Below are 27,572 nucleotides of genomic sequence, written 5' to 3'. Positions count from 1 at the left end.
TGTGGCTCTATTATGCCTTTATTTACATATATCATTTTGTATTTCTACTTTGTATTTCTACTCATGACAGGGGCTTTCTAGCTAGTGTTGCCACTGCCAGTGGGAACTTTCAGAAAGGATTCCTTGATAACAGGCAGGGGTCTCAAGACTGCTTTGCATCCTAGCCTCCTGGTGCAGCAGTTATACAAATGGATACAGCTCATTTTTGTTTCCCCCATCCTTTGACAGTGATTGTGGGTTGTAGGATACACGTAAACTGCCTGGAAAAGAATCTCTAAACCACTCAACAGTTTTGCAGAATCTGCTTTGTGTACTGCATATCCTAATACTTGAAGACTTAGGTTTGCTAGGTGGAGTCCATTCCCTGTAAATAAATACTTTCCCCTCTCTCTGAGAAGCTTTCTTTTTCTCCAGTGAGGATTAGCACCCTGGGGTTACCTGTAGTCCTGAGCTTCCCAATAGGATCAGCCTGTAACTCTGCTGCTGGCAGCATGGCTGCACAAACACGCACCTGATCTTCATCGCTGCCTGGAGCTTGTTTCACAGCAGCTTCTCCTGTGGTCCTCGATTTCCTTCTGCTGGGCATAACCTTGAGTTCTGTTTTCTTTCATTTGTGTGACCAAGCACTCTCCCCGAAGCCTGATGCAGCTACTTGTATCCTAGCAGTTCCTTGCAGTGCCTTGTTCCTGTATCCCTTCCATAGTCTGGTTCACATGCAGGCAGTTTTTGTTAGGTTGCTTGTGGCAGTGCAGATAAGGCCAGTTCTCACTTGTCTCAAGGCAGACATTAATAGTTTTGGTTCTGCTCGGAGTACCTGCATGAGCGGACGAACTGTTTCGGAAATGCTTTGCAGGAAAACAGTAACAGAAATGATTCGCACAGCCAAAGCTGATTGCCTGACTTACCATCCTCATTTTGCATTGTCTTGGATATTTTCCTCCTTTCTACATTGGATATTTCAAATTATTTTTCCTTCTCTGCTTGCTGTCCTAATTTTTTATAAATCTCTTTCTGTCTTTCAAAGTATCTTCCTTATCTTCCTCCACCTATTTGATCATGGGTTGAATTTACACCAATGAAAGCCAAGGCCACAAGGCAGCCATGTAATGAGCACAAAGGAGGATAGACATTTGGATATTGGTTCATTAAGTGAATTTTTAGCAGCTCAGAGTCCTAGACTGTATTATAGCAATAGAGGTGGGTCTGCAGCATATCTGGATATGCTTCAAAGACCACAGACCTGGAACAGAATGAAGGTGTACCATTGCTACTGGGATTGCTGGGGTTGGTCTTGTGCCAGGGCGGTTTAATGAACAACAGCACAAAAAACAGTGTATAATCTTTTCTCATCCAAATCAAAAACCTTGATTTTTCAGGGGGTTACAGAATACTGTAAAAACTCCATATCACAGAAATGCTATTTTTTTCATTGATCTTTATCTTATTTACTCTTTTGGTGCCTTCAGAGGCTTTCTTGCCCTCTGATTCTCAAAACCACGAGTCAGCTGTCTTTTTGAGTTACTTGTTGAGAAAACTGTATGTTACAGTGAGACTTTGCAGTCTGTGACTGTTGATGTCAGGATGAGTTTCCAGATTTGAGCAGGCTTAAGGTTTGCTTGGATATAACAGGCAACTACTGAGGATTGATTAGTCTTTCAGTCAGTGCTTTTCTCCCCAAACCAAGGATTGAGAGATGCCAGTGTTCACAAAGGGCTGTTTCCATAGCAAGCACCATGTCCCGGCCTTGGATGTTTATTGGTTTTTCTGTAGTTTGGTTCCCATTAGTTGTAAAGGTGGATACATAATTCTTCAGAGAGGCTTCAGCTCAGATGTGGAGAAGAAATAATAGAAACTTATTAAAATCCAGAAAACTTTCAGCAGAAAATCTGAATGTTTTAGAAAAATAAGACCGATTAAAAGCTGGTGCTGTAAAGACACTGCAAGCACTTTCGGTCCCATCGTGGTGGAGTTAAACAGGCACTGGCTTTCTGCTTGGTTAAAATGAAGGGGCAGACATGCCAGCAACTAGCAACTGCCAGCAGGACATGTGCCAACCAAATTAAGTAGCTACACTCCCAGCATTTTCCATCTCTCTCTCTATTTCTGTTATAGCCATAAGCCTTAAAGGAATTTATTCCACTCTGTCAATTTTGTATTTTCTTTCTGTCACTGTCTGTGACTTTCCAACATTAAAATAGCCTTACTCAAGTGAATTGTACATCAGCTCTTTTTGCTTTTTTCCAAGTATTTTGAAGAGGATTTACAAGTGGTGATGACTGTGTATGTTTGTCTCTGTTTACATACATCACTACGATTTGTCTGTGCACCAAATGTTACCCAGATGTTAAGGCAGAAGAGCAGAAAAAGACAATGGGGGAGAAACCCCAGTACCAACAGCAAAGCAAAGCCAGGGTTACACCCTGTCAAGAGGACAAATTCAGCCTTGGTAATAGTTGGCTGAGAAAAGGACGATGGGGAATGTCACAGTGCTTTGGTAAGTGGGTTGGAGTATGCTTGTATTTTAACAGTCTTATCACATTGCCACAGATAGCTGATTCTGTAGCTGTTCGGTTGTGTTTTTCCACTAAGATTGTTGAGACCGTTTGTGTGCAAGAATCGAGTTCTTTGATATTAGTTGTTCGTGTTGCTCTGTATGTGCTTCAGTCAGCCAAGCACTCAGGCATTCTGCTAGCTTTCAGCACTTGAGTGTTTCCATGGGAGAAACCAAGTCTTCTGGTGTCCTTAAAGTTAGGCAATCACTGAATCACCACTTTTTTCCCGTAGCAGGGTACAAGAAACAAGTTCTGGAATTGAGTAAGTCTGGAGTCCTAGTTGATAAAGGATTTGTTTCATTGGCTATGGCTCACGAGTGCATATTAGATTTTGTCAACAGATAAGCAGAAAGATAATAATCTTCTATTAATTCTGTAATGTTTCCATAAGCTGGAAGAACATTCGTTTCTGAATGTTTGCTTTCATTCTGTGTACATGAGTTTTCTCATGGTGCACAAATGTGCTGCATTGCTGGCTGTGTAGGTTTTGTTTCTTCAGGTGGTTGATGGAGGGGATCTAGGACCAAAGATACGGATTTTCTATGCTAATATAACTTATAGAGGTAAATTGAAGGTTACTTCTCTGTTAGTGTGTACAAATTAAATATTTAATATATTGTGAAATTTATTTTCTAGACTTTTAGTTTTCTTGCTTCATAAAACACTAGTTACCAGGTTTTGTAGGGGTCTAGGGACTTAGCCTGACACCTTCTCTTGACACCAAGAATATATCACACAGGTATGTACAGGGTGTGCTCTATCAGAACTTCATCTGAGCTTTCATCTCCTGATAGCCACAGGCCAGCACCTTCTGCACTGCGCTACAGAGATAAGAACTAACACGAGTATAGTCATGTCCAGAGGGAACCTCTGGTTGCTTAAGACAATTTTCTGTCCAATCTGTCCTTACCTTCTGGTGGCATACTGTGGCTCTAGTAAGCCATTTCCATTCCTGTAAAGCTCTTTCAAATCACTCCAGAGCTTTCAGTTTAAAATTCATTCCTTTTCTCCTTATTCTAAGAGCAGCTATTGCAGGACTACAGTTAAATGAAGTGTTTGTGCAAAGGTGCATTTTGAGACTGCATGATACCACAAGAGAGAATTAGTGGTAGACAATGACAAAGAATGTAGTACGTTCATGTCTATTCGTGTCACCAGGCTTTTGCCGTTAATTATTCCTAAGTGACCACGTGTGCTGATAGAGCCACAGCAGTTGCAGAGAACAGTAAGTGGGGAGTGTTTTGTACTGTGTGATACATGAGGGGAGGGCAGTAGTTATCCTTTTCATTTTGGAGCCTTGCTTTGAAGAGAAACCATGTGAGGAGGATGCCTGTGCACTGGAAGCAGAAGGATGTGTCATTTAAAGATGCTAACATGTTCCGCCATGCTCTGCGGGCAGGGGAATAGCATAACCTAGTACAACTAATGCAGTATCTTGGGACAGGCACACCAGAAGGTGGCAAAAGAAGATTGTTTTGAGTAGTCTATGAGCTAAGGCCTCTGTGGAGTGACCTGAGCCAGAGAGATTATAAATCACAGGCTGGGTACAAGGTGTACTTTCTGAGAAAGATTTCAATAAATATTTGGTCTTATGAGATATACCCTAAAGACAGGTGCTTAATCTTACAGTTTCTGCATAAGGCAGAGGTAAACACCCTCTGTAACACATAGAGAGTTTTGTGGCAGTGGAAGGAGGGAAGCACTCAACTAAAGACCCTTTCCACCCCACTCCATCGGCCTTCCATCTCTTGTGCAATCCTTACCTCATCTGGGAACGCAGAGCTGTGAACTAAATCTGGTGGGCCAGCCTCGGCTGCTGTGCTGCCTCCTTTTTGATTTCTTTACACCATGGATGAATTTAGCGCAGCGAGTCACTCAGTGGTAAATAGTATATTAATGGTGCAAGCAATGACATATTTAAAATTACAAAATGTACAGTGCAGTCAGCTGACAAATGTGGCTAACTCACGCAGGGTGCGGGGATTCACACAGCTGGCTCAGCAGAGGACTTGGCCAAGCTTCCCTAGAAAATTGGACAGCAAACCAGCAGCATCACACAGTTCTTCACAACCTACGCTGCAGGCAGGCGGTGTTGTGCAAGCAGCTGTGCATAACCAAGGGACAAAGTCAACTTGGAAATTACGTTTCTTTCTGAAGAATGGTCTAAGATTTTATTTTTATCTGGCTTTACTCTAACTAAAACAAGTTAACAGAAGTGTTCGGTCCTTTACTTTTATTAGTACACTGGGCAGACTTCTATGTAATAATTTAGCTTTCCTCAGAAAGCAAAAATGTATTTGATACAACTAAAGTACATGCACACACACACGTGTATATATATATATATGGACAGATGGATGGAAGTTAAGTAATTTCTAATTGCAAGTTCTTAGGTCAAGAAATGTTAAAACATTCTTTTTTTTAACTGTTTAAAGGCAGTGGCCTTTAGCAGAAATATACTCCCACTGATATCTAATGTTTGCATTCAAACCTCTGTGTCCAAAAAGCAGAATGCCTGTAGTGTACTGCAAAACTGTGTGTGTGCATCTGCTCCAGTGCTGAAAAACGCCCCCACACCAGGGAAAACAGCAGCTCTTCTCCATTTCTCCCAATTTCTTGTAGATTCTGTGTCAGTTCTGCAAATGGTAAGAGTCACGACTAACATGTCTGTTTCATCTGTGATGAATGTTCAGGTTGCAATTCCTTTTGAATTCATTTGTGCTTTTCAGTTTGGTCCATATACAGTGCGTAGGAAGTTTGTTGGAGTATTGATTTGTCTCTTTTTTTTTTTTTTCTTCAGATTCTGCTAGGTTCTATACAGAGAAACCACACAGACAAATGCAATGGGTGTTTGTCTGAAAGCTATTTCTGACAATTTAGGAAACTTATAAACAGCACTTTAGTATTAACACTAGTGCTCTCATTTCAGTCAAAGTATTTATTGTTTTGAACAGTCAGGGAAATTTGCCTTGAGAAGCCCAAATGTGTTTGGTTCAGACTCCCCTGGGTAAGAGCAATGACAGCCAAGGTGGGTGTGATCCCATACTTTGTGCCAACAGAGGGAGGGCAGAGAAAGCTAAGCCTACTTTGGTGGTACCGGTAGTAAGGACTGGCAAGGGGACCATGAGCATACCACGGCTGTATCTCAGGCTGCACAGCGTGTGTGAGATGCACTTTCCTGGGACTCCAGCTCCCTGAAGGCACCAGGGCAAAGCTGTCTTATGCGTTTTTTTGCAGCAGCAGTGATGAGGTGCTTTGTTTGGTTAAGAGTGACAAGCTGGTGGATAATGCCAGCATGTGGCTTTAAGGCCTTCCATATAGAAGAAATGTTTTTACACCTTACCCCTCAGTTGTGCCTAGAGTTTGCCCTGAAGTTAATGTCTCTCTGAGAGGGAGCTGGGTTCATTCTGCTCTCGTGCTCTCCCCTCCTATAGCTTGCTTGTTCTACCTGTGAGCAGAGATGGTGATCATCAAGGCGTTTCTTGTGAGGGGGGAGCCTGTCACCTAGAGGTAGCACTCAGAAGCATTACTGCAATAAACATCTGCCAGAAAGACTTCCTGACAGTGCTGACTTGTGCTGATTCACACCAGCAGCCTGAAAATGAAAATATTTGTGCTAGCTTCCAGCCCTTGGAATGGCTCAGGCCCACGAATATGACAGTAGTGCAGTCTTACTTAAACACTGCAGTGAGAATTAAAAAGGCAGAAAGGATTTTTTTTTTTTTTTAATGTTCTCTCAACAGTTCAGTGTTAAATCATATTTGGGGTTGTGAGGCAGTATTTCTATTTTCTTTGTGCAGGTATGCCCTGTCATTGCAACAAAAAGATCACTGGACAACTGCACACCTGTCCAAAGGAAGGTTTTTCACCATCAGCTACAGTAAAGATGTGAAGTGTGTAGCCATCCTGTAGTTGTTCACTGACATAGCACTTCATAAGGCTGCCTAAGCATAGAAGAAAATAACCTGGATTTTTCTCTGCTGTCAACAGGGTTGCTGAAAAGGTAGCACCCCACGCTTTAAGGAAGGCACTGCTTTTCCTCATGCATTGGCTGCTGGCTGTGGACTGAGGTTAACTTACACAACTGGACGTGTGTGCTCACGGGTGCCTTGTACTTAGCGTTTTGTACAGCTTCTCCGTGGGGACTGGGGGAGCTGCTTACAGAGGAGCTGGGCTGCTTCTGTCTGAAAGGGCCTGAGCTGAGACTGCAGAAGTGCTGCAGTTGTACAGCAGCGTGTGCACTTACACCTTGTGCTTGCATCACGTCTCATCTCACCAGCAAAACTGGATTTGAGGGGCTGCTGCTGCTGTGCATCTCTTTTTGCCATCTAAACCACTGTGCATACAGGTTCCTGAGGAGATTGCTGCGAGTAACCTTATTCCTGCATTGTGTTTGTGAAGGGCTTTGAAAGTAAAATGTTCTTTTAGGAGCAGAGACCAGCAGCATTAGCAGTTCTTGGTGTCTACATAAAGTCTTACCATTTTTTGTAGAGGGAAGAGAGCACTGCATTTGCTCTTCTGACTAGTGACTCCCTTTCTCAGCCAGACTTGACCAGGGCTTCATGTGTACCATTCCTGAGCAAGCACTGGCCAGTTCACTTTCCTGCTCACTGATGAGCATTTATATGAGACTGGATTTGAGGCAACAGATCTCCCATAGCAATGTCTCCCTCTGCAAAACAGGTTAAGGTTTGGAGTGCCACGACAGAGCTCTGCACAGTCATCCTGGGCCAAATGAGGCAATTGGACTCATGGGGTTTGGCAGAAGCATGCATAGGAGCAGTACCCTTCTGAAAAACCCAGGGCTGTTCTGCAGCTGGGTAGTGCTGCTATGTTTGGCACAAATTCCGAGTTGGTTGGCTGCATTTTTAATGAAGAGGAGATATGTATATTCATCACATAGTCGCTTAGTTTCTTCGGCACAGTTCTTGGCATGGTGACCCCTCACACAGCAGCCTGCCGCATGCCCTCTCAGTTGCGCTGTGGTTTAACGCAGAAGGGATTTCGTCGTCTTTGCGAGTCATGGAGCTCCAGTTGTGTCTGTCAAAATCTGAGCTGATGTTAGGGTGGGCAGAAAACATCCCTACCAGTTTTGCTTTTATGTGAATTCAATCCCAATCATCAGATTGATTTTTTTTTTTTTTTAATGGTGTATCCTAAAAGCCAGATTTAAAAAAAAAAAAAGGGGGGGAACAATGCCCTTGGATTGTTAATAGGAATTCACCATTGGTTCATTCTCTTTTCCATCTTCATTGTTCTTTTCTAGTTACTGATGCTACTTACAGCTCTTTTGCTTAAAGAGGAGTATCATAGAATTATTTTTCTCCCTTATCCTATGACTTTCTGGAACTTCATAATAAGGCAACAGCTCTGAACTCCAGAAGAGTACAGAGAAGTTCAGATGTTCACATCCAGAAGAGTACAGAGAGGGGGCCCAAGAGTGAATCTTTTGAAGGCTTATTTTTTTCTTTTTTTTTTTTTGGTAGTAATCTGAATCTCATAACTCTAAAAAACTCTAAAATGGAAACTTTTGGAGGGTGGAAGGAGTGATGAACATTTGAACTTGGAACTTACTGACTCATTGAAACATCATAAATATGGTGGTTAGAAAACAGTACCTCCTTTTATAATACAGAGACCTAGCTATTTCTGGATCCTCATTATTATTTAGAAGAAATACATTATGCATAGATAAGACAAAAATGTACCCCTAAATAGATAAAGGACTAAGTGTTTATCTATAATTGCAATGACATTCATCATTTTTTCCCCAATCTATTTTACTAGACTATTTTGAGGATTGTGGTCCTTGGCATATGGGATTACATTGAAAACAAAATAGAGGTGAGTAGTCTTACTCTTTGTACTGTTTTCCAGGCAGGCACATTAAAAATATTAAGAACTGCTCTGGGTGTCTTCGTTACAGATCCGGTGCAATACAGATATCTTTTAAATCAGATAAGTATGCACATACCTCTCGGTGTATGCTTGGGTACATAGCAGTATGATTCAGTCCCTTGTTCTGTGAGACTCTCAGAAGAGCGTTATGTTTGGAAATATTTTATTACAGGGGGAGGAAGGGGTTGTAGGGTTTTTGCTCCACGTGTCTGTGGATTTTATTGTTAGAGCTGTGCTTGTCTAACAGTTGGTACCGCTACCCTGAGATAATGAACAAGGTGAGTAAAAAGTGTCATGTGACTTGTGCAACCATGTTCTCATAATCAAGTTGAAAGTAGAACAGATTGAAAAATCGTGTGTAGTTTTCTGATAGACAATACAATTTTGGCAAAAAAAAAAGTATTTTGAAATGATTTTTTAGTTAAATCTGACTTTTGATAAACACTGTCATTTATACCTCAAATTAAAAATGAGGTAGAATGTGCATACTGTTCCAGAGACAGAAAAGGAAATGCGTATGTTAAAAGTAACACATAATCCCAACCTGAGCAACAATCTGAGGAGTGGGAAAATGAAAAACTCTTTCTTGATACTGTCTGGTGTTCACTGTCCATCAAATAAGAGCAGTTAGAAGTGTTTCTTTTCAATACACTGGATTGTTATGCACAGTTCTGAATGTGCAGTGGTTATAAAATCTATGTCCTGTCTCCATATGCAAACCATTAACCAATGGTCTTTGGCAGCTGGGAAGCATCCCAGTAGGAATGAGGACACGGTACTCTGTTCTACCCTGCTAGGCAAGGGTAGCACACGCTCATCTCTATTGCCAGTTTGCTGTGAGATGTGTTTACTCACACAGTGGCCTTCTCTGATCTAATCCACAATGCAACCGACATCATACAAATCATTCTGAATAGTCCCTGTTGCCAAAAGCCTTGAAACCCTTGCTGCCCAATAGCAGTGAGAGCAAAGTCTTACTGTCTTGCCATATAGCCCACACATGTTGTGTAGTCAGGCTGTGGCCAAGAGCCATTAAGTCACTTTGCTCCATCTTTTTCTACTTGTCTTCTTGATCTCTTCATTTAGACAGTAAAATCAGTAGGCAGGGAATGTATCTTTTCTGGGAGGATGGCATCATCCCAAGTAATGGGTAATAAATACCAATGATAATAATACTCTTCAGCAGCAGTATCATTTAGTCTATCACTTCTACATGGAGATTTTGGCCAGGTGGTCCAAATACCTTTCTCTCTTCCTGCCCTCCCACCACAGATTATTTCTCCTCACCTCATAAACTGTGGGTGAAGCACTGAAGAATTCTGTTGTGCTGCCTCACAAGGATGCAGCCTTTGTGGGACTTGGCCACCTCTCGTATCCCTTTCACATACATACCATAATTGCATTTCTTTCTGGGGAAGTGGGAGTCCTTCATGACCTCAGGCAGAAATGGCAGGGCTTGTGATCTTTAGGAAGAGTTTGAAAAAAATCATTTCTCTCTAGGTGTTTGATGGTGCTGTCATAATCTTGTCCTTGGCACCAATGGTGGCCTCGACAGTGGCTAATGGCCCCAACAGCCCATGGGATGCTATCAGCCTTATTATCACATTACGAATATGGAGAGTGAAGAGGATCATTGATGGTGAGTGGTGATTCAATTGGTGACTCCAAGAATTACCTGGCAGGCTGGGAAAAAAGAGGTTTTAAATGTTTGGAAAGAATGCTTGCCTTCCCGTTCCTCTTACAATTTAAAAGCACTGAACAGGAGAGAGTTATGACTCCCATGGAGGACAGTAGGTCTCAAGTTCGTGGTTGTTTCGCCTGTTCCCTTTAAGCCTTTAAAATTGATTGGTTTGTATTTTGTAAGGCCCCTTCAAATCCCCTATCTGGTCAGGAGCATTTTCTTACCATGGTGGTTCCATGCTGAAGGTGCTCTCTGCAGCGCCGGTGTGTGGTACAGCACAGTCGTCACTAAGCATGTGTCATGTGTTTTGCATAGACCTCCGTGGGGAAGCACCAGGAGAGATAAGAACTCCTCGGGAAGTCAGGGTTGCAGCAGCAGTGGCTGTGCCTGGAAGGAAGGACTTAAGTGTAGGCTACTTTATGCGAAGTGGTTTCAGGCATTTCAGGTTACAGGGATAAGAGGTGGGAAAGGAATAAGTGAAGGATCACTTCGGTCCTATATGAAAGATCAGAGTCAATCTGTTATTTTTGATTTAGATGCCCAAACTGTATTGAGAGTTGAGGAAAGGTCATAGCACCATGAGTGAAGTGTCCAAGGCAAGTTCAGGATCTTTTGTAGCTTCATAAAACATCAAGAATTGCAATAAACATTGAACAGCTTTGCTCATTAGTCTGAGTTTGCCCTGATTGTGAGAGAAGCAACATTTCTAAACGCTTTCGGAAGACCTATTGAAAACTGGGCTGTAGCTTAAAAAACAATAGAAGTTGTTTCCTTTTTGTTTTTTAAAGTCTCCTTATTAGTCTACTATTTCCATCACGGACTTACTTCCTACCACCAAGTCTAGGAATTAAATACCTGGGGCTCTGGAATTGTTCTTCTCCCAAGGGAGTGATGCTGTTCAGGTTTAGAGGGGATGGGAGCAACTCCAAGCAGAAAAATCTGCTACCCAGCAATTCAAAAAATCTGTGCTAAGCACTGGGAAAGATCAGTATTAGTGCCAAAGCTAGGAAGAGCAAGCAGGATGCATTTCAGCTCAGCCAGACAATTGGAATTCTGACCAAACGAGAGCTAGGCCCTGCTTATGACCTGTATTTCAGCTGTTAGAAATCCTTACCCAGAAGGAATACTCGAGTTCTCTCACTGCAGTTGAAAAGGGTGAAATTCTTTGGTCTGTAAAGGGTTTCCCTCCAATTTTAAAAATTAATAAATAAATAAATCAATCAATCACAGCTGGGTTAACTTTGAGTACTTACTTATGTTTTCCAGCCTATGTCCTTCCAGTGAAAGTGGAGATGGAGATGATGATTCAGCAATATGAGAAGGCAAAGGTTATTCAAGATGAACAGCTGGAAAGACTAACCCAGATCTGCCAAGAACAAGGGGTAAAGTTCAGTTATGTCTTTATTTGCGTAGAGCTTGTTATAGCAAATCAAACAGTTTACGTACATTGCCACAGGCTAAGGTTTGAGGAATATTGCTAAGATTTCTGTTGCAAGGTGACAGATTTCAGGTCGTTAAAGAAATATTAGCTGCAGCCAGGATATTGTCAGCATGGTATTTGTCAAACAGCAGTTGTCTCCCTCTGCTGCTGTGCGTGTGTTTTTTAAGGTGAGGAGAACAGTTGTGAGGAACAGAAAAGGAATGCTCCCAGAATTTAATTTATTGATAGAGTGCAGTTAGACGTAATATTCAGAGCATGCAAAATTCATGCAAAAAGACTGAAGCAATATTAAAGCAATATTCCTAGGAAAATGTATACATCTGCAGGAAAGCTAGTGAATCTCTGTTCTTTGAATGCAGGAGGCAGCTTCTCTGTAGGTCAGTCAGAGACTCTCTTGGCAGACTCAGTGTTGCACCAGAAGCTTCTAGTTTCTGGAAGAAAGTCAAGATTTTAGACTCTTCCCAGCCCCCCCCCCCAGATGTTTAGTGATTCAGTCTTTGAGATAAGGGAGGTGAAAGTAAAAATATCTCAGACAAATATGTTCGAGAAAAGTGTAAAACCATCACTTGGGGAAGAAGCCAGGAGTTCTGAATTACACTTAATCTCATGTAAATGAGTCCCTGAGTAAGCTGCTTTAAAGTAGAAACCAGCCATGTAAGTTAAGACTCAGACTAAGTGGGGCATTCAGGTCACCACCAACCCACAAAAGACTGATTCCCCAAGTAACTTATTTCAATTGCAGAGATAACTGTGAGGTGTCCAAGTAAGGGCTGGAGGTTTCTAGCATCAGCTCCCACTCCCCACCTGTGACAGGTGCTTTTCACATACAAAATGAGGTTTAAGTCTGAGTGGATCAATCAGTCAAAAAGCTGAAGGGCCTGAGTAGACAGGAGGAGAGGCAACTCATCCCAGAACAGGCCAGCTGTCCAATGGGTGTGTAATCTGAATAGGGATTCAGGTGCCCATCTCTTACCTAGAAACCTAAAACCTGTCAGCAGTCCTCTTCATGACAACTTTGTGCAATGATATTAATATATCCCTGCTTCTGCACTGGTCATGAAATGAACAGGAAATGGTATGTACCCAGTTTTACAGAGGAGAGCTTATCCTTTGACCAAACATGCTAGACAAATCAATGATTTCCTGAGTCCCACTACAGTATTTTGTCTGTCAGACTGTGCTATTAGGTTAAAGTTCTTGACAGACATAAATTTGAAAGCATTCATTTTTAGGAGATGTATTATGCAGTTAGGTAATATTCTCAATAGCTAAACAATGTCCACAGTCTGAGTGAAAATGGGCTCATTATCCCAAGTGGGGTTCAGGAGTAGCTTTTGCCACCCTGTGTTCTGATCCCCATTCTCTTTATCTGCATGCCTAGCTTGCCAAATATCTAACCATGGTAGCCCTAATCTGAGCTCTGATGGTTACAGCATAGCTGTACATCAAGCACAAAGAAATACTGCTTTGGTGAATGAGTAAATCTGTGAAAACAGAGCAGGTTCTCTCCTAGCTTTCAAGTGTCATTAGCTATGGAAAAATATAGACTATAGAAAAGTGACAGCATACTAATATCTCATGTTTTACTGTCCTGAGTTCCTGCCAAACAAATGTCTGAGCTGTTTAATATGAGGTAAATGTACTAATTTGCTGCCGTTAGCAACAGAAGACATTGACACAAGTACTGCATCCTTTCTTCGTAAATTAATAGATTCATAATTCAGTCAAGAACAAGTTGTCAGCATTATAATATTCACATTAACATTGTGTACAGTATCTGGTGGGAAAGATATCTCCTAATGGTATTTAATGTCTAAAATTTTGCCAGGTTTTTGCTTTTTCATTTCATCAGCTTTCCTGACCTCTTAAAGGATTGCTCATTCTTGGAGTTTGAGTGTGCATGTCTGTGTGTTTTCAGGAAGGGTTGCCTATGGCAGTTTGGCTGTTCTTGAGTCTGGAGCCCCGGCAGGGAGGATTCCAGGGTGCCTCGCCTGTGCAGGGCCATATCTGGCGCAGGCAGCCGAGGTAGCTGCCCAGGGCCACCTCTGCTGACCTGTTGCCTCCACTGCACGCAAGGTATTTCCCCTCTGGGTGCACAGCTGGGCACACCAATGCCAGCCCCAGGCTACCTACCTAAGTAGGAAGAAGAGACAAGCCACCGCGGTTGTCTGCATCCCAGTGGATGTAGATACTGCTTCATCCCGAGGCTGCGTCTTTGTGACTACACCGATGAACTACATTTGTTTAGTAATTATAGACAGGGCTGAAAATGTTCCTGTCAGAAAGGTTTCTCAGCACTTTCTTTTCTGAGATCTTGTTTGCTCTGTCAGGAAATAGGGATTGAAATTCTTAAGGTGTGACATCTTCTGTAAATGAAATTATTTTGAATGCTTTAGATAAATACGCAGTATTTCTGGTTTGATCAGGATTAAAAAATAAATAAATGGTGGCCAGTTCTCTGAGAAGTCCCATGCCCTCCTGTTTTGAAGCTGATACTTAACACTTGACAGGTGAATAGCCTTCTTGTCATAGATGAATTTTAACCTGGATTTGTGAGCAGTTATTTCCTCCATGCTAAACCGTGTGATTTGAGTCCTTGTTGCACATCTACACAAAGGGGAGGAATCAAAGTCACAAAAACAGCATTCGTCTGGCATTTCTTTCCATGTAGGTTTGTTGAGTGGAGTTGTCTTGTTTGTAATTAACTTAAACATAGCCAAATGCATGTCATAACTGCATGCTCAGTTGAAGCTGGCCTATGTTAGTACTGCTAACTGTGCTAGAGGCATTCTCCTCTTTCTCCTTCTGCCCAACTGCCTTCTGCTGTTTATTCGCACAAATGCTTTTAATGAAACAGGTCTGGAAAGTAATCAAATTAAGATTAATGTAACAAAACAAAGTATCAGTTTTTATGGGAATAATTTCTAGAGCCTGGTTCACTGCACAGTTGCAGAATTGCTTCTTTTGGCATGAGGCAGGAAATGAGGTAGCAGGAATGAAAGATGAGTGCACAGGAGTAAAAGGAAAGCAAGTTCACCTGTTTGCCAACTTGTACCAGTGTAAGGGTGGGTTTTGTGCATGTCTGCGTTGTTTTTTTTTGTTTGTTTGTTTGTTTTAATCTGTTTGGTTATACATGTGAATAATTTATCTTTTCCTTTTGCTTAAAGTGTAGCTTCCTGGAGAGCCAAATTCGTCAGCACTAAAGTTCCCTAAGCATCACTAAGTAAACCATGTGCACAAGTCTTGCAAATCATTCAGATCTTCCTGTGCTCTTCCCAGTGCCCCCAGCTTGACCTGGCTTCCAATGTCCCTTCCCATTTTCCCTGCGAGGAGAGCCTGGGAGAAGGTTGGGGTTGGCTGTGGCCGTGGTTGCGCGTCCTCCACATGCGGGTGCCTTTGAGCCTGGCCAGTGTCTGCGTGTCCCCCTCAAGCTGTGCTCCTTTTATGACTGTTACCCTACCTTGACAGAAACTCTTGTTGCTCTCATTGTTCCATCTTTTCAACTTCTTCCCTCACCTCTGTTTTGCTCTTTGGTGACCAAACATCTATGACATAGCCTATTCTAATGAGAAGAAGATGGACAGGTCAGATCAGACCAAGCAGCAGTCTGCATGAGGGTCTTTGCCTGTAATTCAGCGAACGGTGCTGCATATAGAGTGTGAAAAATGGAGTTCACATTAAAAAAAAAAAAAGAAAGAAAGAAAAAGAAAGCAGGAAAGATGCAACCTCATTGTCTTGCTTTTTGAATTATGCTTCATTTGTCAGTTGTATATGCTTTTGGCCAGTGATAGGATATCACATCTATAAAGTTATGTTTCCATTCCTGAGCAACATTGGATGTTCCTGAGGATATACTTGTGCAAACATGAAAACTCTTTCCAGATGTTGTTTTTTGGCCAGCTATACATCTGAAAGCCAGAATATATTTTATAAATTATGGGTGCCTGGACTACCACTTTGGTCTCTGTAGTACTCTGGTGAAACTGTTTGAATAGTTTGCTGTTTTATTTATTCTCTGTTGGCCAAGAAAGATGTCATTAAAAGGGAGTGGAGCAGGAAGGTGGTCAAGGCAGAAAATGCCGAAGGACTGAGATGGTTAAACAGAACTTCACAAAACCTCAGAAACATTAGTAATCACAGTAATGGGGATTTCTAAAACTGTGTAATAGTAAAAGCTAAAGAAGTCTCACTGTAATTACTATAAAAATATAGAAAGAGTATATTGCTGATGGTATTGCTCTATCAGTTTAATAACTTAATTAAATCCTAAAACAAAGAAAATCCTGAAGTTTCATTAGAAATGAAAATTCCAGTGAAGGAAGATTGTTTTTTTTTCCCTCTGGAATCACCTGTAGAGGAATTTTCATTTCTGATAATACGTCTAGTTACATGATCTTTTGTGTTTAACTTTCATAAGAGTCATTTGGCTAAGTATTGTGCAGCCCAGTCTATGTATTCAGCCTTATCACAACAGCTCCTTTTCTGTCAGCTCCTACAGAATAGGGTTTTTCATCATTCTCAAAACTAACAAGTATGGAAGCTGTAATTTCTTTCTTATCTTGGAATATAATTTGTACAACAGCTGCTAGCTTAATGACAGGGCTATTTAGCTGGTAAAGTTACCTATCGGAGAAATAACTTATGTTATCCTTTTGCAATAATTTTAATTCATTTCTAACTAACAGTCATTTTCTTGGTGAATGGAAGGCAGCCAAGGTCATCCCATGTTTCGTTCTGCCCATAAATCATTAGTTTGCAACTGTCTCCTGATTTTTATTGTTACCAACAATGACTAAACTAATGGAAATAAACATTGGATTGTATCCCAGTGGCAGATGAGTTTTAGGGCAGGGCGTTCTGTACAGACAGCTAATAGAATGGAGCAAAGTTATTACTCCTGCATTAGACACAAGTAAGCTTCTGGCTAAAATGTTCATTGATCTCTCTGAAACTATGTCAATCATACTGCCTTGCAAGACCATTAAAGGAAAGTACTATAAGATTCACTGTTACATCTATCCCTTTTTGAGTCTTATAGGCATGTTGTAAAACATCAGATAGGATGGGTGGCACTTTTTATACAACCAGACATATAAACTGAGATGTTATGTAGAGCTCCGGGTCATTTTACATACTTATAAATAATTACCTAATGCATTTGTGAAGGGAGGAGGTGCACAAGTGTGCCCTGTAGTTCTTTCTGGTTTGTTTCCTGCCAAAATAGCGCTAATGTTGAGAACAGTAAGTCAGTTTAAATTTCCAGACAATTAGCTTTCTCTTCCAGTCTGACAATGTAGCTACTCGTTCTTTTGTGAGATGAGCTTTATCTCCCTTTTTCTTGGTAATAAGTATGTTTTCACATTAGCCACGTGTATCACACCTTTGTTTTGCACATCTCATCCCATGTAAATATAAAAGCTCTCTCCAGCAGCAGTACATGTATAAAAGACAGAGACATCTTAAATTTTAGTATGGCTTTCTTTTGCCTGCTCTGAAAAAATCATATGTGATTTAATCCTCTGCACCCTGAAAAGTTAGGATTTAAGAAGTGTAGCGCAGTGCTTTCGAGATCACACCTGGAGTGCTGTGGCAGTGGGGGCTCCCCAGTATAAGAAGGACTTGGACACAATTACAACAGTGATGGGTAGGGCTGCAGAACATGGTGCAGGAGGAGAAGCTGAGGAAGCTGGGCTTGTTCAGCTGTAGGAAGAGAAGATGAAGGGGGATCTTATTGCTGTCTTCAGCTCCCTCAAGGTGTTGGACTAGATGACCCTCAGAGTCTGTTTCAGCCTAAATTATGCTGTGATTGTACAAAGTTTTCAAATACATTTTTCCATTGCAAAGTATATTAGGAGCTTATTGATAAAGGAACCCACCAGAAGTTACCAATGTAGATGTAATTAAAGATAATGAATAACATAGGTGTGCTGGTAAGTAGCATTATTCAGTTTGTAATTATCTGAAGTCAAGAGGTAGTTTACCTTAGTCTCTCAACAAGTTATCCTCCACACAACAAATTTATTTGCCCACTGGCGCTCTGTGAGATTTCCACGGTTCCTAACGCAGAGCTGATACCTATGAGTAAGTAAGTCTTAATTAAAACAAATCAAAGCGAGGGTATAAGTTTGCATGCCTTTTTTTGCTTTTCACTTATGATAAGCTTTTTTTTTTAACAGATAAGCTCTTGTAGGCTGAAGTAAAGGTTGTCTACTTCAAAATACGAACCATAGCTTTCTCGGTAGAGCTCTCTTGTAGTACCTGTATTCGAGATGCCCAGATCCATTCAGATAGCTGCATCAGCTCCTACTGCAAATGGAAATTTCACATGTTAAGCTTTGGCCCAGAATTTTTACGGAAAAAAAACATTATATTTTACACCCTCTGTGGATTTATCTAACCTGCCCTGATCTGTGTGACATGCAGTCTGAGCAATCTCATTCGTTCTTTTACAAGTTAGAACTGCCCAAGGTCAGCACTCATTGTAATGTCCAATAGATGTAAGCACCTGCAAAGTGATTTGCTCACTCAGTCTCTCATTGAATCATGCCTGTAAGAAACACGCACTTCTCTTAGGCTTAACCTTTGTTTCTGGCGGGTTGCTTTTAGTGCTCAAAACTGCCAGCTTCTATTTAACTTGGGATATTTTTTAATGCTTGTGAGCAATTAATACTGCACTGGTCTCCTGAGCATCTGCATGCCTTACATGAGCTAAACCCCTAGGAAAATCTGTGTTTCCTGATAGACTTTTCTTAGGTATCTTAATGACTGTCGTACTTTCTTAAATCAATCCTTATGATAAATGGTGATTTTCCATCCCCCAGTTCCTTTTTTGAACACGCCACCGTAGCGTAAGAGAGTTTTGGTTTGCATTTGTAAGCAGTAATATTGAGCTGGGTTTTGACCCTGTCTTGTGCTCTGCCATCTGTGACGGAGCTATGGTTTGCGTCTCTGTGGAGCATGTTGTATGTACTTCACATCACTAACAGTGAATGTGGGAGTGTAACAAACACTGTTATTACAGGGAAATACCCTCCTCTGATGATAAAAAAAAATGGCAGTTACATACACAATAGTATCTAATTCTGATTTGCCACTCTTTTAATGACTACACAGACTTCAGGGCAGCCTTCAGAGACCCGGACACTAACCATCTGAGATAGTGAGACAGTGTAAGGGAGAGCCTGTGTTAACCAGCTGCAGCTGTGTGGCCTTGTAGGCAACGTCGGTTCTTGCTGTTATCTTTCTGAACATCTCTGTGTGCTGTTATTTATCTTTCATGTGATGTTGACGTCCCGAGCAGTGTGCTGCTTTCCTGTGAAGGTAATCCTTGTATCTGCTCTTGCCAGTTGTGTGTTCGGTTCTGAACTTTACCTGTCTAACCCAGTGGTAGACAAACATGTAGATGGTATTTGCAGCAAACAACACAAGAGGGTTCACATAGCACTTCAGAAGCAGTGGGTGAGTGCACTCCATGGGCACTGCATGAGCCAAGATGTCAGACCTGGCTTCCAGTTTATTCTGCAACATGACTGTTGTGCCACCTTCATAAGCACCTGCTTCCTCTGCTGCTGCAGACAAAGGCATGCATTTCTGTCCTTTAAGCATCAGATGGCAGCAAAGCCTCTTCTGTTTCTGTGGTACCAGGGTGAGTAGCTGTTCACCTGGGTAACTGGTGGTCACTTTCTCTGTGGATTCCAGTTTTGCATGTGGTCTGTGTGGTTGGGACTCAACTAAGGCAGTCAGTTTTGCTATCCAAACAGGAAATGAAGAATTGTTTGTAAAAAGTGGAGTTATCCGGTGCAGAGATCCCAGGCAAGAGTTGCAGAATGCTACTTGGTCTCGCATGTCAGGCTGAGTGGTTTATAGCTTGTTGGCAGAGCCATTTTAAACAATAAAATTCATGAACTCATCTGTTAAAAGCTGGATGGTGCTTGTGCATGGAAATTTTAAGGGTTAACAGTCATCTGTGGATTTAAAATATTTGGAAACCGTTGCTTTATTAATTAGGCAATGCAAGGGGGAGTCAGAAAGTTGGTCTCTTCCCCCATTTTTGCTATAGGTCCACCACAGCAGGAAGGATCGCTTGGTTTGCATCCTTTTGCACAGCTGTAAAATGCAGAGATTCTCATCAAGCTTTTGAAGCTTGAAGATTTAGCTACAAGGTTTAGCCAATCTTCATAAATGGTTAAGGTGGCTAAATGGGGTGTGATGCAGAAATAGAATTTTTGAGCTCACTTTTAAGTATTTATCCATTTGTGTTATAAAATGCCTACCATTTTTTCTCTTCCATGAAAAAAAAAGAAATTGCATCTTGTTTCTAGGCCAGAAGTAAGCATTTTAGAAGCACCATTTATTTTTCGGAGACACAGGAATGTTATTGAAGGATGAAACATGAAATGTAGAAAGACGGTAACGATGCCTAATTCTTATTGCCTTTTCGTTTGAGCTAGGATTAAGCAATAGTTTAAAAAAAATCTCCAAATATATTTTTTACCCTTCACTTTGATAGGTGTTTCTCCTTTTATACCAAGGGAGCATTTGAAAGGGTGTTTTTTTCCACTTAAAGGTGAAATATGAGCTATTTGGTGGCTTCTTTTTCCTTCTAAAATTCAAGAATAAAACCTGAAATTCTCTTTGTTGTAAAATCAAGTTCTCGACAGCCCTTTCACCGCTGAATGGCACATTCGTACTGCCACCTCTGAAATGGGTGTCTGAAGCCTCGGGAAGGGGTTGCCTGGGGAAAGAGTTAGCTGTCCCATTTTGCTACCTCCTAGCTAGTAGGTAACCACACAAAACACCAGCTGGAACCTGCCATGGAGATTTCATTGACGGATCAAGGAGCAGGGCCGTATTTTGATGTTTGTTGACACTACCAGACTCTTCTGACTGCCACAGCCAGAGGCCCTTTGATAAGAGCAATAGGCATTTCATGTAGCATTTTCATGCAGCATTTCATCTGGCCTGCATCTGCCAGACCGCTGTCCACTGATTTAAAGAGAGAAAAAGCTGCAAGCTTTGTTAGATCCCTGTAGCAGGTGGTTTGAATGTGACCAGAGAGGTTAAACTGCTCTTTTGCTCTCTAGATTTGAGTTCTCTCAGCGGGCCTTCCGATGACCGTAAGCTCCTTTCTTTATGCTTGGAAAGCAGATAGTCTCCAGATATGGCAAGTTGGAATCCCTTTTTCTTTTCTCTCTCTTTTTTACCAACCTAAAATCTGTGGAAACTGTCTTGTTTCCCCTCCGGTCACTTATGCGGCTTGGAGGAACCGCTGGTGCTCTGTAGCATACCTGGTGTTGGTGCTGTATCTCCTGTGGACCGCAGGGAAGCAAACTAGGTCAGCTGAAGGATTCCAGAATCTGATGGCAAGGTAGATTGGAGTTGGCATCTGAGAGCCAAGAGCCAAGAGCCAGAGCCAGCTTCATTGAGCCGACATGCTGTTACACACTGGTTTTCAAGCATCGAGGTGCTAATTCCATCTCTGCTGTAAACACAGAGTGACAGGTGCAGTGTGGCTGCTGCAGCTTCATGCTCTCCGATGGCTTTTCAGGCCTTGAACTATGGGAAGCCCAGCAGTGCTGCATTTTAAATCCCTTAGCCTGTTACTTGCCTCATTTGCTTTCCCCTCTCAGATTCTTTATAATTAGATATGACTTGGTCACTGCTGTACTACTGATCTTAAAAAGAGTTTGAAGAGGGGAAGGACAGTGGGATTTCATAGAACTTTTATAAGGTTTTAAATGATCTCTGCAGCCTTTCTGGAAAAATGATTTTCCTTCTTGCATTACGGAAGACATGTGGCTGTCAGACACAGGAAAAATATGCTGTGTCCATCAATCAAATTGTACCTGGTAACTTCTGTCTTCTTGTCTGTGTCTGTTTTATAGCATCAGTCCTGAGACAAATCCTATTCTGACTGCAGAATGCCATTAACTGCTGTAGCTCATATATTTCAGGAGAGTGGACAGGAAAGTGGCAGCCTGCCCCCAGGAGTTTCTGCACACTGGGGAGTACAGAAGACTTGAGGCTGGAAGGGTTCCTCAGTGTCCCTCTGCTTTGCCTAGAGTTAGTGGGGGAGGACCAGTGCTGGGTGCTACCGATAGAACCTTCCTCCACAGAAATCCCCGTTATGAAGTCTGGCAAATTAGGGATGTTTATCAAGAATCTAAATACCTAAATGCTTATCAAGGGTGGTCTTCTGTAAAGGTTTTGTTTAATTTGGCAGTTTCATCTGTAAGAAATTGTCCAAAGGCATATCTTCAGGAGGCAGAGGTATACAAGACAAAAGACCAGCAGGAGACGGCCATTATTTTTAGATGATATGAACAACGGTCCAGTCACATGAGCTGCGGGATAGTATCAGCACCTTGGACTCAAATCCCAGCCTAACCACATTGTGTTTGCTTTCCCCAGTCTGTAGTGGTTTAGTGATAAACCAAATAATAGGTACCAAGCTGTAGAACATGGATTTCCGACCATGTTCACCTGACATGAGTACGTGTTGTTGTTTTATTCTTCCAGTTCGAGATCAGACAGCTGAGGGCCCACCTTGCTCAGCAAGATTTGGACCTGGCTGCAGAGAGAGAGGCCGCGCTGCAAGTCCCCCATGTACTGAACAAACAGAGCAGCAACAGATACAAGGTGGTGGCAACTGAAGATTCAGACGATGAAGGCACCGAGAACATCACTGAGTTGCAGACTCCACGAGGTGAGTGCTGTCTGTGTGCTGCTACCTACTAGCACAGCTGTTCCCTTGCATGGAGTGACTGAACCCACAAAATACTTTCACTCTTCTAGTGACTTGATTACTGTCCCTGGAAACTGCATTTTCCCATTTTTGCAAAGAAGCTGTGTCTGCTCCAAAGTGGCAGGAGCTGTTATATTTATGAACAGGTTCTGACCAGAGCCAATAAAATGACTCGGGATGAAAATGACTATGATGTACCTTCCCAGTGTCCTCATGTTTATATCTCTCAAACACTAACGCAGCAGCAGCCAAATTGGAATTGGCAAAACAATAATCACTCAGAGGTAAAAGCAGGGCAATCGAGAAGAACATTGAAAAACAGTTTCTGAGATTGGCTGCTTGCATTTCTGCGGTTTAGAGAGGACCCAGGGCAGTTCTGAATTGATGTCATGTCTCACAGCTTCTACTTTGTCTGTCTGCACAAAAACCTGGTTTGTATATATTCGTAGTATTGTATTTTTTCATACTGTTTTTAAAAGTATCAGGTTAAACTTATTAGGCCAGATTAGCCTCACCTGTAAATATTGTGACAAGATAGGTTACATATCTCGGGAGTTAGTTTGGCCAGTTTTTCACCCTTTATTTTTGGCTGTTTTTTTGAGTCCATCCAAGCAAAGAGTCTCATGTCTGCTGGGAGGTACTCAGGAGCATGTATATACATGTAATAGGAATACAGACATAGATACGTAATTTCAGCCATGCAAATCCATAGAAACCTGCGTGTCACATTTTGTTCTGTGAGCTACGTTATGTTTTGTGAATTGAGGAATACAAGACTGTCTCTCTTCTACTAGTCCCAGCCGTCCTGCTCGCTGCCCCGCATCCCAGCTTGCCTCCCAGGGTTGGGCGATTGCCCATGCACCAGCTGTGAAGCTTGCCTTGCCTAGTGACTACGCTCTCACTCGGTGCTTTAAAACTGCCAGTGCTGGACAGCCCACCTGTGCTTGGACAGGGCAGCTCCAGTGCCAGAAAAGGAGCATTTGCACACTGTAGGCAGCTCCTGCTCACCTGTCTAAGTTTTACGTGCCTGTGGTGAGGAGCAGTCCTGTGGGTGGTCTGTGAGCTGTCTGTTGGGCCAGGTGTGTTGTTCAGGGGAACACTACTGCTTATATTTACCTGGACCTGTGTTATTTTTGTCACTGAAATGCTAGAGCAGAAGGCTTTATTTGAAAGGACAGCTCTTTGTCCTGTGATCCCCCAGCGCTCACAACAGAGGACAGAATCTGTCATGGTTTCACTAATGGTTACCGTAATGTCCTAGAGAAGATAACATTATTCACCATGGTGATACGTTAGTCTTCTCTGGACGTCCTAGTTTGGTCATTTTGGTAGATGAGCAGTATGTGAACAGATATGAATTACAGGTTTGCCTGGTATCTTTGGCACACTCCTTAGAATTTAAGGCACAGAAGTATTTTAATCAAAAGTTTTAAGAGAAAAAGCTCACCAAACTTTTTCAAACTATATTTTTTTCATTCTCTACATAGTAATGAAAGCACGTAGAAGTTGTTGCTGTTTCTTCCTCTTTAATAATAACCGAGCGCTAACCACAATTCAGCTATTAATTATTCCTGATTCGAAATTGTGTTTAAAAGCAGGCAGTTGAGCAGGCTGCCCCCTGAAATGCATTTCCCCCTTTTCTGTAGGATTTGAGAGGTTTCCCCAGTGGATATATTATAATTTATGCATGTGTTCCTTGAGGGTTACATTTGGACAACTGTGCACAACCAGAGAGTGTTGTGCTCAATTATAAAAGGGCTTGCTGAAACTACAGTGCTGTGGAGGTTAGTCTAATTTTTTTTTCTGTGCAAGGTATTCAGTCCAACTTCCAGGTTAACACAAGTACTCATTATTTGTTTCTCTCTGTAAAGTTCTGGCCACACGTGCAACAAAGCAGGAGTGATTTCTGTGTTCAGTAAGGTTACGTGATGAGAGCAATTAATGCTTTTTACTGGAAAAAATATGTCCAGCAAATAAGAAAACGTGCATTACTTCACATAACAGATAAGGTGCGGTTATGCTATATTTAAAATTCATACTGAGAATATAGAATTAATTTCTGATTCCCAGAGGTCAACTAAAAACAGAGGAGGAAATATTTTTTTGAGCATTGTATCATGTATTGCATACAAAGCCTTTGTAGATACATCATTTTGAGTGCTTTTCTTCAGAAGCTAAATTTAGGTCATTGAATGTTTTAAAGTTGTCTTTTATGTTGAGTGAGGCAGGAGTTGAACAAAAGAAATTTCCCAGGGCCTTATAGCAAGGCCTTATACCATCTGTGGTAGTATCCATCGTGGTGGAGTATTGAAAAGGGGGCCCAAGCGCAGATTGCTTGGCTTGTGGTTTCTCATGCAATAATGTTCAGTGCTGTAGTTCACAATCCAGACAGCAGTCAACTGAGGCAGTCAACAGTCAGCATGGATTTTGCATGATTTTTGCATGGGGTACACCTGATGGAAGAGGAGCATGTCCTCAGCTGAAGGGGCCCCCGTTTACACAGCATGGGATGGGTTTATCTGGTTGGTGTAGGGTCTCCCATCAGACCAGTGAGATGCTCATCAGACGTGGCTCTGCAGAGCAGAGGCTATCGAGACATTTCCTCTAGGTCATTTCTGCACCTCCTGCTTCTCACGTGCTGTCGTTACCCTGGCTGTGCTATCTTCAGGGCTTTCCACACCGCTTGTTCTGCGTGGAAGTGTAAGCCACCAGTGTTTTCACCCCTGATTTTTTGGGTTAAAGGTTATATATTGCCAGTTACTACTCCCTCTTATCAGGCCACATGAGGAATTGTTTTGCATCCACTTTCTCTTAGCTGTGTTTTTCCTCCTTAAAGACTCGAGTGATGACTGCAGTTAATCACCCTTTGTGCTACATTTGCGAGCTTTGAAAATCATCTGTAATTGCCTATTACAGTGACTAGTTTGAGGAGAAATAAGGGACCAGGTTGCTAATACTGTTAAAAGAAAAGCTACAATTCAAAGCCACAAGCCAGCAAAACAGGCTCTGGGGGGTCCCTTCTCTTACGCTCTGGCAGAACGCGAGCCCTACGTACAACACCTGAGGGCAGGGTATGGCATGGAATGCATGTGTTTGTGCCAAAAGCTTTGTCAGCCTTCAAAAAATCACCATCTTTGGAGAGCCCTGGGTTCTGCCAAACCAGCAAGCTTTAGTTGGCTAGAGAACATATGGCAAGAGAAAACGGGATATTCCATCTCAGGCTAATCTCATTTCCCCTGTCTGCATTGAACAATGGAAACATTGAGCACAGAACGCTTCATCGTGGACGGGTTATGGAATAAAAGAGCATTCAGCCTTTTTGCTCATTTCCCTACCTAGGAGTTTTATGGGACAGTGCATAAGCTGAAGCTCCTCAGGGGCTGTAGCTGTAGCTTGTACTCCAGAATTTATACCGGATTTTGTGGAACCATTTAGTGCAGCGTTCAATAAAGCAAGCCAAGTAACCCCAGCATCACGTGGTATGCGCAGCACCTCAGGGAATTGTGCAGACACACTGTGGCCTGCACCAGGAGAGTGCTGTACGTACTAGCTTGTTTGGAAGCTTTCGGTACATATTACCACCCAGCTTTTCTTTCTGTGGATCTCTTTCTCTTTGTGATGAAGTACCCTCATTGCTGGTGTGAGACCGGGAGAGGCAAGAGTTCCAGTCTAGTTTTGGCAGCCAGTCACCAGCGGGGTCCCACAGGGCTTAATGCTAAGGCCAGTTTTCACAATTGTTCTAAATGATCTAGACACAGGACTTGAATGTGTGCTAAGTAAGTTTGTGGGTGGGTGATACTACATTAGGAGCTGTTGACTCCCTCGGGGGTAGAGAGGCCTTGCAGAGAGATCTTGGCAGACTAGAGGGCTGGGCAATTACCAACTGGTATAAAATTTACCAAGAGCAAGTGCTGGATTCTGCACCTGGGACGGGATAATCCTGGCTGTATGTTCAGACTGGGGGTGAGAGGCTGGGGAGCAGCCCCACAGAAAGGGATCTGGGGTCTTGGTCAACAGCAAGATGAGCATGAGCCAGCAGCGTGCCCTGGGAACCAAAAGGGCCGACCGTGTCTTGTGGTGTATCAGGCACGGCATTGCCAGCTGGTCGAGGGAAGGGACCGTCCCGCTGTGCTCTGTACTTGTGTGGCCTCTGTTCTTCTCTAAATGATGAAGGATTTTTTTCTTGATGAATTTTTGCCTCATGCAGTATGAAACTGGTCACGGCCAGAATGACATCTAACATTTTCTGCTCCTGCACAAATCATTTTTACTATTTAGTATACAAACCTCCAGGCTCCAGGGAATTCCAGGTTCACCACACACCATATAGCCATTAATACTTCCTTCCAAAATTTATTATTCTGTAATCTCTCCCATAATATATGAATTACAGTCTCTAGAGGAAATTCCTCATTTTCTTGCATATATCATCGCAATTCTTGAAGTTCTGCAGTAGTTTAAAATTAATGTGCCAGCCTTATACTCATTTGAGCAAGAACTGGACCCCCGACTCTGTTAGTTCCCATTGCAGGAGGGTTATTTTAGCTATTCGGAGGTGAATTTCCATGTTTATGGGGTTATCGGTAAGTGGTTTTCTTTGTGGAACTGCTGCAATTTATGTTCTTGCTTAGAGAAAAGTAAAGCTTGCTCTCCCCGTAGGTACTCAGCGTTCTGCAAGTGAAGGAAGTGGGATATTGGCAGTAGAATATGAAAAAATCTGGGGCTTCAAAGGGCTCCCTGTCAGATTATTGATAAGCTGTCTGGGAAGGCAAATTGGGGCACCGGAAAGCATTTTGACAGTTGTTGCTTGCGAGGCAGTCTGAGCTGGTTTAACACTTCTGATTTTTCAACTCTAAAGCCAGTTCCTTTGGTGATCGTCCATTAGTGATCTGAAGAGAGCCCTGTTACAGCAAAGCAATAGATAAAAAACAGGTTTTTTCAAATGCTGAAATGTATCTACTCTGAAGCCTCCACCTGGGAGTGGTTATATCTTATGTGCACTCCACTTGGCCGCTAAACTCCATGAATCCTTGCAGGAGGGTGGCTTTGGCTTCTCCCATAGGTGCCGGTTTTAGGCTTTTGGGTTCTCTGCACTGATATCTGGACAGAAATATAGGAATTATACCTTAAGTAATGGTTAAGTAAATGTGTGTGTAGTTAGTGAAGCGAGGCTCTTGAATTTCATACTCACCAAAGGGGCGGGGTAGAAACTCTTTATCACTTCCCAAAGTAGAGACCAGTCACGTGTGTGAGGTT

The 27,572-nt window shown here is 42.2% G+C and overlaps 1 protein-coding gene and 1 long non-coding RNA gene across 7 annotated transcripts in view; one reads left to right on the top strand and one right to left on the bottom strand.

The window, feature by feature from the left end:
• Positions 1 to 27,572, top strand: part of TMEM266 (transmembrane protein 266) — a 78,607-nt gene that overhangs the window by 44,509 nt on the left and 6,526 nt on the right. For all 6 annotated transcript variants that reach the window (XM_083850816.1, XM_083850819.1, XM_083850817.1 and 3 more), the window contains 4 exons: positions 8,340 to 8,396; positions 9,951 to 10,089; positions 11,398 to 11,513; positions 22,091 to 22,277. In XM_083850816.1, the coding sequence (XP_083706942.1) occupies positions 8,340 to 8,396; positions 9,951 to 10,089; positions 11,398 to 11,513; positions 22,091 to 22,277 (499 nt within the window). The remainder of the gene's footprint in view (positions 1 to 8,339; positions 8,397 to 9,950; positions 10,090 to 11,397; positions 11,514 to 22,090; positions 22,278 to 27,572) is intronic.
• Positions 9,997 to 11,499, bottom strand: LOC310905120. The gene is made up of 3 exons (XR_014588793.1): positions 11,385 to 11,499; positions 10,356 to 10,518; positions 9,997 to 10,133 (listed from the first exon to the last, which is right to left on the bottom strand). It is a non-coding gene; the product is annotated as an uncharacterized lncRNA (long non-coding RNA).

Source organism: Anser anser (assembly GCF_964211835.1).
Source record: "Anser anser genome assembly, chromosome: 10".
NCBI classification, from domain to species: Eukaryota; Metazoa; Chordata; class Aves; order Anseriformes; family Anatidae; genus Anser; species Anser anser.
Note: the sequence above shows the minus strand (reverse complement) of the source record. Positions and strands in the feature narration are given on the sequence as shown.